Genomic DNA, 13,572 nt, shown 5'->3' with positions numbered 1-13,572 from the left:
TCTCACTTGTCACCACAGCCATGTCATTACCAAACACTAACTGACTTACTTCCCAGGTCCCCTAACAGACTGCAGACTTGCAGTCTGTTTTGTATTGTCCATGATAAATATTTTATCTAGCTGATCATTCAGTTTTACTTATTTTCTATCCCCAACAGATTGTAGAAGGTTATGGCCAAACAGAATGTGGGGCTCCTTCAACACTAACCATTCAAGGTGACTACAGGCCAGATCACGTGGGTCCTCCTATTGCCTGTAATGCTATCAAACTATGTGATGTTCCAGACATGGATTACTATGCTGCTCAGGGTAAGGTAATGCATTAGTTTAGTAACAGATCCAAAATTCATGGCAGAGTGTTGCTATAATTAGTTTGATCCTAAGTATATGGTAAAGGAATAAGTTTAAGATTCAGTTTTTGTTGTGTTAACGGGTGAGAACACTGTTACATAAAGATTACTAACAAATGGAACTGGTGCCCATACGTCGTGTTATATATGCTTGTAAATGTTCAAAAATGATGCTCTATATCTTATTGAACATTTGTTTTTCATAAGTTGCACCAGGCATATTCTTAAAGCCATAAATCAGTATTTTGAGACCATCTTTTATTACTAAAATGCAGGGGAAGTATAAAAACTTGGTAATATTCACGTAGATGGCAAAATGAGACATCCATTTGTCACATCTCAAATAACTGGCCAATGTGCAGTACCAGACACAAGTATGTCTCAGCAGGTAATACAGAACCTGATACAGTTGGCCTAGAGATGATTCTTTTACTTGTTTAATTGTGAAATCTATCATCAGAAACAATGAAATTCCTTAATGGACTGGATGCAGCCTATGGGTCATAGTTCAGAGACCTTTGGTTTAATGAATAGGGTGCATTTTCCTTTAAATGTTTACCTCAGAAAGATCATTGTTTGTCTGATATATTGCATGGACTTCATTAATCATTTTTATTGATTATATGCTGTATGTTATCCTTCATTAATTACAAACTGTACCCAACACTACATTTACAGTATAAGAATTTTAAGTAAGTGTTATTCCCCTCATATCCAAAACTTATTAGTATATTTTCTCTGTGTCAGGTCAGGGTGAAGTTTGTATCAAGGGTTCGAATGTATTTAAAGGCTACTTTAAAGATCCAGAAAAGACTCGGGAGACAATTGATGCTTCAGGATGGTTACACACTGGTGACATTGGACAGTGGCTTCCAGTAAGTTGCCTCATGCTTTTGCATTGTACTAGTCAAAATAGATGAACTTGAATTCATTGAATTACACTGCTGTCAGGAAGAATATTGTAGTGTTACAAAAATTAGACAGAATGATTTAGAGCAAGTTAGAGATTAAGTCTGTTCTCTTGGTTTTACCCTCCTCAGTAATACATGATGATAGAAGAATTCACATGAAGTGAATTTATCAAGGATTATTTTAATTATGGGCTCTTCTTAATCATAGGAAAAGCTTTTATCATCTAGCATGTGCTAGACCTCAGCAGTACTGGATATGAAAATATACCCCTTACAAGAGTGCTTCCCCTATCTATATATATATTATAAAAGAAAATATCTTATCACATTAATGTGTTAAAACACTGTTTCTGGAATTGTCTTAAATGGATATCACTTTAAAACAATAATAAAAATATAAAAAATGTATAAATCAATCAGCACAGGACTTGAACCTGGTGCACCTGTAGATTATTTCAGTTTTATATGTTCATACATTATGATGTTTATCTACTCTAATTTAGGTTTTACTAAAATGTTTCACTTAGGAACAACTTTTACTAATGGTGATATAACAAAACACTTTCAACAAACATCAGAAGCAGGCAGAAAGATACTAGATAGAATTATTTTAGTTAATACAGCATACAAACATACTAAGAGTTACTGGAAATTTTGAGGACAAAGAATGGTTAATTACATTCCTGATAATAAAGTTTAACCTGAATATGGTGTGCACATTTACCCCTAAAATTTTTTTTTAACAGTTAGAAGGCAGTATGTAAAGTATCTAAATATCAAAGTATTCTGTAAAATGCATGAATACAGTGACATTATATACCATCATATCTTTTTTCACAGTATGGAACATTGAAGATTATTGACCGCAAGAAGCACATTTTTAAGCTTTCGCAGGGCGAATACGTTGCTCCTGAGAAGATAGAAAATATATATGTACGATCACCATATGTTGCTCAGGTATTCGTACATGGGGATAGTCTTAAGGTAAGACTTGTATATACTTTATTCTTGTATGACTGTTCCAATATATTGCATGGAGGATCACCGTTATAATGATTAACTGAAATTCAATTATCTCTCATGCTTCCATTCACCTGGTGTTAAGTATCAGTTTACCCTTATCTCTTAATGATTATTTTTCTACTAACTACATATGTTGTGTTCTAGATTATTTTCACGGGTGTGGGAATGCTTTGTTAACCTCTTAGTTATATGAAACTAAATCATGGTTTTCTTCATCAACTTACCTATACCTATTATATTCACTAAGAAATTAAAAATAACTGGAGGAATATGGACACTCTGAGGGAAGAGTCAGAGTGTGAGGAAAAGTGGGGCTTTTCAGGGAGAGCAAGTGATTGATCACTCAAAAGCTTTGCCCATTATATGGAGATCAGAGACTACATACGGAAACGAAGAACAGAAAATAGGAAATAACCCTGACACTGAGGAAGAACCTGGAGTAGAAGCTGAAGCTTAGGAACAAAGCTCTGAGGATAGTGGAACCAAAAGACAAAGTAAACCACTAAGTGAAACTATTGAGAGAACAACATGCAACAACTTGGGAAATATGTGGAATGTTCACTGGAAGTTTTGATAAAGCCATTGGATTCAGGATCAGTGCTTGAGTATTAAAATGCAGATTTTAAAAAACATAAACATGGAAGTGGGTGAATTACTACTGCAGAACTTTGCTGACATGTATGTACACCAAAGCTGAGAAAGGCAGTGAACCACATTCCAGCAAACCAGCAAAAGAAGGGATAGCAAAGCAAGAACAGATGAAAACACTACTGGAGGAAACAGACAAGCTAAATACAATATCTGAAGTAAAGAGATGTTGAGAATGGGTTGATACAGTCAACACGCAAAGGGAAGACCAGTAATTGTCTCTTTCAGTATGAGGTTGTATATAGTCAGGAAATATTCAAATAGGCTTAGAAATTTTTTTTATGAAAAATAATCATTACTGTGTTCATTGCTCTAAAGAAGAATGACAGAAAAATAAGTGCCGACACTATATAGTGTAAAAGAAGAATGATAGGAAGGAAGGTTCAAGAGATGGGGTTCCACAAGTGTAGAACATCATCCCTGTACTTTACAGATAGATAATTAGATAAAAGAATATACACACTTTGTCTCTCTCTAGCCCAGCCTTTTGGCAAAGCTTCACCTACAGTAGGTACTCTTCATTTCCTCATGATTTTAGGCTGTTTAATTGTTGTACCTCTCATGCTGAAGTATAGCAATTCAGTGATTAAACAACTCATAACTTTGTCTTTGGTATCTTACAGTTTATTACTACTTAGGCACTGTCTTTATCTTGTGGAACAGTCTTCTTGCTGGTTTTCCTTCATAACTCTCTTGTTTTTTTAGTTGATCACTTGAGGGCCACTTTGTCCCAACATTTGTAACCTTCTAGCACACTGTTAGCATTTTTGTTGCCATTTAAGGTTTCTCCTTCTAGTCTCTTGTTGAGACGAGTAGGTATGTCTTCCTTATCTTTCTACATAGTACAATACCTGCATCTGTAAGTAGGTTTACATACTTGTCTTTGTACTATTTCATCACTTCTCTCTGGCTTTCCATTACTTCCAATAGCCAATTTTGGTTTTCCTTACTACCTGCATATACACCAGTGTTTTCCATGCTTCTCTAAATATTTTCATCTTCAGACCTCTTAACCCTTCAATGGTAGGCATGGTCTGGAACTTCTATAATGGTGTGAATTTGTATTATGACAGACAAGAGAGGAGTACCTGAAGATCATGTTTCTTTCTTTCTACAGTGCTTGAGTTTAACCTGTCCTCTTATATACAAGCATGGGTAAATACCTTGAATATATTTAAAAATGATAAAGCACTCAATAAAAATCAAGCTTAAGGAGATTTGCTATCAAGTGTAGGGAGGGTATTGAAGGCTTTGTTTCTTTTCTTTATTTTGTGCCACCAACATCATCCATCAGGTATTATTAATTCTATCACTAGCCTTCCTCATACTGCAGGGAGCCAAAATGTCACATATATTTCATACAAAGGATTTAGAAATTTAGATTTAGGGATGGAATTTTTTCCTACTTTGTTCCTTTTATCCATCTGAGGTTAGTCTTACAATAAATGGGCAACCAAAACATCGAATCCTGAAATGAAATCTAAGTTTGATGTATGTGAATAATGATTCAAAATCTTTATTTTCAGTCAAGCGTTGTAGGCATCATTGTGCCAGAAGTGGAAGCTGTGAAGGAATGGGCAAGAGAACAGGAGATCCCTGGCACTCTGTCTGTTCTATGTGCTAATCCCCATGTTAAACAACTTATTATGGATGACATTACTAATCTTGGCAAGGCAGCTGGTATCAAGTCTTTTGAGCAGGTAGGTTCTTTTAAAGTTTCATATTGTAGATTGCTGTTTGTAAATTCTTTACTGGATCATGAGTCTTTTGAGCCAGCAGGTTCTGCTTAAGTTTCACACTGCAGACTACTATAAGTAAATTTTTCTTAAATCTTCAGGTAAAGGACATCTATCTCCATCCAGATCTTTTCAGTGTCCAGAATGGTCTCCTTACCCCTACTCTTAAATCCAAGCGACCACAGCTTAAAAAATACTTCACCCCACAAATTGATGATATGTATGCTAAACTACCATAGATCAGATTGGTCTATATGCTTAGGTAAAAACAACAAAAAAAAATTTATACTGAGTGAGATACTGACTGTTGTGTGTTTGATATGTGCAAGATTGAATTTTGGATGCATATGGAACAGTTCGACTTGTGCCTCATATTGTCTGTACTTATCAAGTGTCAATAGATACCTACTTGAGTATTAGTAAAAGATTTATCTATTGATCATGTAGGTACATTTTAGGTTTGAGATATTATCAAAATAGAAATTCACAGTGGAGAAGACATAGCTTCACTTTCGTCAAAAAGGATTTAGAGCCTATGCACCAGAGCAGACTTAAATAGATACTGTAGTGTTAAACAAACTGAATACCATAACATAAACATGAATTGTGACATTCTAAAGTAGACTGTGGAGATGAGTTAATTCTCTGTACAATGCAGTGACAGAAAACTTTGTTTAGAATGATTTATTTATATATTACTGTGATGGAAGTTTGATACTGAATTTAGATGGTACTAATGAAGAAAGTTTTGATGTATGATATAAATTCTTTGACCATCATGAAAATTGAACATAAAAATTAGTTACTAAGATTTCACTAAAAGAAGTCTATATTGTCTATTAATGAAAGAAAAAATGCATTAAATTGGTACTTATGACTTTCCAAATCAATACAAAACCAAGGTTATATTAGTACTTTCTTATCCATTTTGTAATGAATCTCTGTATCAGTATTTTTTTATGATTTTTAGTAAAGATTATTTTGTAATAATTTCATGACTTTTTACTGTGTTCGTACCATTAAGGAAAAATATTATGTAGAGATGTCACAGTTTTTCAACAAGGCAATTTTATGTGATACAAATAAATAATCTGTTTTGTGTGTGTGAATTATATATACACACACATATATATATATACATATACATATACATATATATATATATATATATATATATATATATTGCCGGACTCTGCCTGCATGTGGTTGCAACACAAGTGAAAGTTCATGTTTGGTGAGGCTTTATCAGTCTCAGTGAAGAACTTCTTTCTCCAAAGGAGTCCATCATTTCCCTGCTCCTGACTGGAGTGCAGCCTTGAAGCTTGCAGGAACCTCTTAAAGGGCTCCTTGGGTGGCATAATCAATGGTGGATATATATATATATATATATATATATATATATATATATATATATATATATATATATATATATATATATATATATAACATGATGTCAGCAAACTCTGCTTATAGTTGGTAAAAGTGTGTGTGAGGAGTCACCTTTGACAAGGCTTTATCATTGTCAGTGGACAGAAAAGAGTATATCATCCTCAGGAATCTTATCATATCTCTCCCACGTGTGGTGCATCTTTGAAGCAACAGGAGCCTCATAAGAGGGGTCCTAAGGTTACATAGTAATAATAATGATACATATATAGTTAGTTATGCATCCTCAAGGCCCCTTTTATGGGGCTCCTGCAGCTTTGCAGCTATGCTCCAAAGGAGAACAGGGTAAGGTAGGCACGAAGGGCCCTGTTGATGCTGCACTCCTTTCCATTTGCTAATACTGATACAGCCTTGCCCAAGTGACTTACCGCTCACTGTTATCCACCTGTAGGCCAAGTCCAGGAACATTTGTATATATAACCACAATATATATATATATATATATATATATATATATATATACCATATATATCATGCATTTTTTGCATGAAAAATATATTCCATAGTACTGTACTGAAATAAATCTCTAAAAGTAATCTAAACTTCTCCAGATTTTAATTAATTTGCACCCTATCCAGAAGCCAAGTAATGTGCAATTGATTGTAGACATACAGAAAGCTAAGAAAGCTATTAAGGCAAAAAATATTCTAGTCAAAATAATGAACAAATTCTAGAGGCGCCAATGCCGTAGGTGCTCAATTTGTATGTTGTATAAATGTTGAATATTTTACTATGTACATGATGTCCTGTCTTAAATATCATAGATGATGTTCATAAGTTTTGATGTTTAGATTTTTTTTTGCCAAAATGTATGCAGCTAAAGATACTTTAGAAATAATCTCACATTGTCTATACTTACAAGAAAGGTGATAGGATATAGCCTGTAACATTCTCTGTAAATAGTTCCTGTTGTGTTGGACTACCTGGATGGCAACATAATGTACTAAATGTTGGGAGGTTTAAAAGAAATAATTTTTTCATTGCCAACTTAGTTTTCATTTTCCTCTAAATTTTGTGTAGTATTACTCAATTTTTTTTAATACCACACTGCTTACTACACTATTTTGTGCCTCATTATGAAACTTTAACAGTCCTTTAATTTCTTAGAGAGTTTGCTTCGTTTACATTTGCAGCACTGACATATAACATATGAAGACTAACTTAATCACTGACTGAAAATACTTTTTACAAAAGGAAGCTGTGAGATTTCAAGTGAGATTTCAAAAGACTACACTGTCTTCCCTTAATATTTCTGTAGTATTAACCTCATGTGCTAAATTAGATACCTTATTACATCTTCACTTATACATGAAAAATCAACCTTCAAAGCTAATTGAAATACCTATCAACGTTTTATACAAATGTCTGCATCATTAGTTGTCCATAGTGCAACCATATCCAACAAATATCAAATTTAAGTTACTTCTTCTCGTAAAGGGATCACTTTCTGTTGTGCCATCACGTCCACCATCTGAATTACCTAACTTCTCTTTGTGCAGAATTTTAGTCTCTTTAAAACTATTCTAATTTTATGAGATGTATATCAAAGTGGATTTAGATATTTCAGATTTCCAATATTCATATTATCAACATTTCATGTCCTCACTACTCTTCACTTGCTAGTGATATTCATTTAAGGGTGTCTGTCTGAAAGTGTCATATCTCTCTTTGGTTATGGACTTATGAAATATATAATCCTTGGAGTGACTGCGTTTTCTTAATCTCATCCTAGTAACTTAATGAGTCACAACTACAGAAAACACAAAAACCACTAATACACACAGTTGTTTGGGGTTTCATTGAAAAAATAAAAAATATAGAGGCCCTCTACCTTTCTGCCAAGCAACCCTTTCTATAGACCCTCCACAGCATTAAGGATACCAGCCATGGCTGCTGGATGGGAGCACATGTCAAAAATGTGTATTTGATGCTGTGTGTGTGCCTTTCTTGGATGAGTACAGAACAACTGAGGATTAAGTGTTCAGTGTCTTCGGTGTAGAAGTGGCATTAATAGTTTGATGGGTTTCATGATACAATGAAATGTGTTTGTAATATTGGAGAGATGGGAATGTTCAGAAAGCATATATGAGAAAGGGTAGTTCATAATCATGTCTGAAGCATGTAGTTTCAGACACATGTATGTCTGGTGGGGTGATTAGAAGAGAAAATGTACTTGATGGGTCCACTAATGCTACATGCAAATTAATATTCTTCTCAAAGTATGTATGAGACAAATTCTTCTAAGCGGACACTTAGTCTATACATCCTCTTTTCTTCCTTAAACCACATTGCTCCTTCCAGTCAGGTATTCTTTGTATACTAATAACACTCATAATCACCACTTTTCCATAAACTTTATCAGTTATACTCAACAGATCTACACCAATTTAGTTCAACATTTCTCTTTGTCACACTTGCCCTTCAAACAAGGGCATTATGGCCCCACTGGCTTACACCCACTCACTAGCTGTAAAGTGTCATGCACAAAATCCAAAGCCCCTAATCTACAACCAGGCCCCACAGACTTTCCTGCAGTTTCCCTTGACCACTTCATATGTCCTGATTCAGTCCACTGACAACATCTACCCCTGAATTAACACACTGCTCTAATTCACTCTATCCTGGACAGGTTAAGGCTCAGTCTGAGCACTTGAAATCTTTTTCACTCTATCCTTCTATCTCCCATTCAGTCATCCCTTCTTGTCCCCTCCACTTCCTAAACATATACCCTCCGTAATGGCCTCTCTTCACTCAGTCTCTTTGAGTGTACAAATCATCTCAGCACACATTTCTGCTCTCTCAACAACACTCTTATTACTATCACACTTTTCTCATACCTTTAACTTCTTGCTTGATCAACTCTCCTCACATCTCACATTGTCCTCAAATATTTAATTTCCAACATATTCCCCCTCTTCCATACATTCTCACCTATAGCCCATGCCTCACATTTAGTCAGGATTACTATACCTTTTATTTTTCTTTCATGCGTTTCCCCATTTCCTGTAAGTGACGTAGCCTAGGAACATATGAAGAAATGGCCTCATCTGCTCACAATACTTATCAAGGATAATTTTCAAATATTAACTAATGGGACACAAAGTTCCTCCCTGCATATCTTTTAAGATTCTAGCATACTTCTATATTGTATCTAGGCATGTGGACTTGTTTACTCTATCTGCATAAAGTTATCTCTCATTTTCTGTCATATACATCTATTTCAAGGATGTTTTTTTCTCAATATCCTTAATCTACATATATATATTAGTGGATGGGCTAATCTTCGTTTGTTTGCTGGCGCTACCTCACTGAATGGGAAACAGCGAGTAAATATATACTTATGTAAGTTTGGAATACTTCGCCTTGAATTGTGAAAAACCTCGTGACACAAATCTTTTCTTTAACTCGTCAATATTTACACGAGAGTGTGACATATGAAAGGCTGAGTGCTTTTACCTAGGAAATGTTAATCATTATGAACTACTCCCTTCCTAAGGCTTGTTTTCAACAGTGTGAGAGCCACGTTCATCTCCATCTGTCCACTGGAAAACACACAATGGACCACAGATTTTTCATACCTTTAGTGTCAAACCTACTTGGTACGCAGGTCCCAAGACCTCCACTTCGGTGTACGTATCTGCAGCCAGTCCCTCACTACCCTGTTAGTGTGAATTGGGTCTTTTGTGCTCTAGTTTTAGGACGCCGGTCAAAGGAACAGCAACTACAGGGATGGCTTACATTACTTTCATACACAATTTTTACATACTACTCACCTCAGAGCCGCCCGTGATTTTCATGACTTCTGCCGGAGCCGTACTGTTTACATAATCATCTACCCAGGTAGTTAACGTGAACAAGTACCAGTATTATTTACCCGGCTATTTACGACTTTGCATCATCCGTCCTCATCCCATGAAACATATTACACTGTAAATAAATATATGAACGAACTAGAAATAGACATTCTCCACATAAGATTCCCAGCTCGTCCCTTCTCCTGGCATATAATAAAATGACAACCGACTAAAAGGCACACGTTTTCCCTTCGCTTCGCTACAGCCTTTGACAAGATCACCCTCAAGAAACGGCCCCTGAATCAATTGCATTACGGCATTACAGATCCTAACTTGAAAAATTGAAACAAGCGTGTCGATGACAGACCTTCACCGGGGCCATTATCATACTTGGCTCCCCTCTCCCTATCTTTTCACTGTTCTTCCTTCATTATCTGTGACTTCGACCACTGGACATTTGACATACGACAGTTTATTTAGGTTATATGAAGATACGACTTCAGACGCCGTGGAACACATGGCCAGTGCCATATATATCAACCTAGTATCGCCGTCTCTGCTTTACTGTATCACCTTAACCCATCAACCACAGGTACACACCCACTGATACAACATCCTTCAGGGTAAAACAGTCACACAAATACTTAGGATTCCTCCCTCTCTCCTTGGTCATGTGACATGTTTCCACAACACAACCATGTAAATAATGCTTGGGACTTCTGGAGAAACACACCTGTCAATAAATTTGATATCTCTCAAACACATACACTCAGACGAGACAACACTCAAAGAAGTGAGGTAATCGTGGAAACTGTGTCCAATTCTTTGTTATATGAAATGGTAAAAATGGAGTTCAGTAGCCAGAAATCTAGGCATTGTAGTGAAAGGCTCAGTTAAATTTACAGTGAGAGTAGTCTCAGCTACAGACGGAAGGTTAATGCCTCGACTACAAATGTAAAGTTATTCAAGACGAATAAATGGCGTGCCAATACATGTCAAAAAACGGAGGAGAGTTGTGGGTTCCTGGGAAAATCAAAGAAGCAAATCCCACCCAGCCAGCAGACAAAGGGACACATACATACATAGACAGTATGTGTTCTTAGAATTATCTTTGTCACCCAAAGATGCTAAGAAACTTTTCAGTTGGTGGATGCACCCTGACGAGAACGACATTAATAAGTTTCGCAAATGATAGGCTTAAAGCTCACACACACACACACACACACACAACACACACAAACACACACCACACACACACACACATCTACCACCACACTATATGACCTTGTGACATATTTTTTCCATCTTAGATACTTAACTACTCTCCCTCCTATCATGTTCCTCTTTCTACTTCGTCATACTGCGGGCACAACCTGCCCACTCAACTACGTAACAAGACCCCTAACAATCTCACCTTGCCAATGTTTCTGTACCACGGACTGTACTGAGAAACACACGAAAGCACTATTTCATAAAACAGGCGAAAAATAAACATGAAACACAGGCAATATTCTCCATAAACATCAGTAATTACCAGAAAATGCCATGAAACAACGCAATATATACTTACTGTTAACGTAAACAAGCTCCCGCGTGTTTGACAACAATCGGCAATCACGTATTCACGAAAATATATATTTACGTCCATATTTCAGAGTTCTTGAAGTTCTGTTCTTTGCCATGTTGTCAGTACGCATATATTGAATACGGAAATAACTCACAAGATGCACACACTTCAAAATTAAACTGAATTAAGAGACAGCAATGCTGGTCGGCAAGCGTCGGCCTCACCGGACGAACGTTACGGACCGACTGAGGGACTTGGCGAACCGTGAAGTTCGAACAGCTGATTCCCTGTATGATTCATTGGTTCGAACTACTTTGGATTAACAGAAAACTGAAGATTAAGACTATGACATCCATAACTATTTCATATTCTATAAAACTTTATTTTTGGATAAAATCATTGTAAATTAGCACTGCAAGTAACTCAGACCAAACTGATAATGAAATCATATTTAGCATACAGGCATTACATGTATTACAGGACAATAAAGGGCAAAACGAAGATACATCTGAATCAAAATACGAGGTCTGACTTACAGCCATATACTGGCTGATATCTTCGCCAGAATAGCGAAGGATGAAGTGGTGACAAACATAATTTAGATATGATTACAGGAAGGTTAATTAATTCATCTTATTCTTTCACTGAAATTAAACTTATTGTTATCAAAGCGTGTAGCGTGGAAAGAAATAATAACAGGAGTGATTTGTATGTATGAAAACCAACGTACCTTCTCGTTCTTTCCAACCACCTCCATGAAACAAGGCTTTCAGTGGTTTGATAAGCTAAACAAGCCTGTTACCATTCTAATTGCAGTGATATCATATTAATGTAGAAAACAGTCCTGGCCAGACTACTTGATGATGAAAATTAGAGGTTTAACGGCAACTAGCAATCATGTCAAAAACCCTTTTAACAACACAATCGTTAATTATTATTGGTAGCATACTGTTTATGCGCCTTTAAATGGTCTCCAGAGCTCTGGGCTTCTGTGAGGCAAGGAATTAAAGAAACATAAAGTGACCAAACCACAGAATCTATAAGTATCAAATTTTTTTTTCTTTTTTTTTTTAGTATTTTCTTCACAATGTTCCCTAAGCTTGCTTTCTGGGACGGCTCTAAGGGGGCCATAAAATACCAACCCACCCCTAGGGCCCATGTCAGCTCTCAGCGGCCTTGATAAAAGTTAAAGTCCTTAGTAACAGCAGAGACACTTCGCCACAATGACCAGAGCAACATTTCCCCTCGGTCCTAGCGTAGTTGACATGACGTGGAGAATGCCCCTTAGTTTTTTAGCCAAAGCTACTGCATTTCTCGCCGTCCTTGGGCACATGGAATGGCCCAGGTTAGGCCGATATTATGCGAGATGTTTCTCACTCCCTGTGGCCCTGTCACCAGAGATATATGGGCGGTAGGCAGGTACAGCCTCCTACCCTACGGCTGAAGGGATGTGTGATGGTCAAGCATAACACCAGCAAAAGCTTCAATTATTTGCTTCAACTGGTTCACACTAGGATCTGTTCCTGGACCATCCGTTTCCGTGTTTCTTGCTTGAATACGTCGTCAGTTACCTCATTCCCGTATTGATCCCATTGGGTAGAAGAAACCCACTTGGGAATAATACAGGTATCTAGTACTTGAAAACTACATATATTTCAGGGCAGTAAACCTATCTCTGTGATTATATTGACGCTATCATTAAAGTTTGGGGGGAGGTCTCAAAGCTTCAAAAGCTTCGAATCAATGCGAGTCACTTTAACACATATACTGCACTCTAATGATATACCAGATACAATCTGCAGTGTGTTAAGTATCTATATTCATGAACGTTAGAAGCAAGAGGGAAGTAAAAGATTACACAGCAGAGGTGAGGGATATTCTTAAGTCATCACAACCCTGAGTCGTATTATTGAGAACTGGGGTCCAAGCAAGAGGTTTAAGCTGTGAAGGATTCAAAGGAGCAGCTGGGAAATGGTTCCTTGTACTCTTAGACAAGTCCATGCTCTTTTCTCCGTTCAGATGGGGACTTGTAACAGTTAAATATCTCACGACACTTATGCTATTTGGGTAGGCACATTCCTCTGGAGATGAGGGTGA

At 36.6% G+C, this 13,572-nt stretch overlaps 1 protein-coding gene across 5 annotated transcripts in view; it reads left to right on the top strand.

Annotated features, from left to right (window-relative positions):
- Positions 1 to 7,819, top strand: part of LOC139765160 (long-chain-fatty-acid--CoA ligase 1) — a 102,769-nt gene extending 94,950 nt beyond the window's left edge. For all 5 annotated transcript variants that reach the window (XM_071692401.1, XM_071692403.1, XM_071692400.1 and 2 more), the window contains 5 exons: positions 159 to 309; positions 1,098 to 1,225; positions 2,102 to 2,245; positions 4,459 to 4,632; positions 4,770 to 7,819. In XM_071692401.1, coding sequence (XP_071548502.1) covers positions 159 to 309; positions 1,098 to 1,225; positions 2,102 to 2,245; positions 4,459 to 4,632; positions 4,770 to 4,907 — 735 coding nt within the window. In that variant the 3' untranslated portion in view covers positions 4,908 to 7,819. The remainder of the gene's footprint in view (positions 1 to 158; positions 310 to 1,097; positions 1,226 to 2,101; positions 2,246 to 4,458; positions 4,633 to 4,769) is intronic.
- The last annotated feature ends 5,753 nt before the right edge of the window (positions 7,820 to 13,572 follow it).

The sequence above is a fragment of the Panulirus ornatus genome, chromosome 53 (assembly GCF_036320965.1).
Source record: "Panulirus ornatus isolate Po-2019 chromosome 53, ASM3632096v1, whole genome shotgun sequence".
NCBI classification, from domain to species: domain Eukaryota; kingdom Metazoa; phylum Arthropoda; class Malacostraca; order Decapoda; family Palinuridae; genus Panulirus; species Panulirus ornatus.
This window is presented reverse-complemented; position numbering and strand designations above follow the sequence as displayed.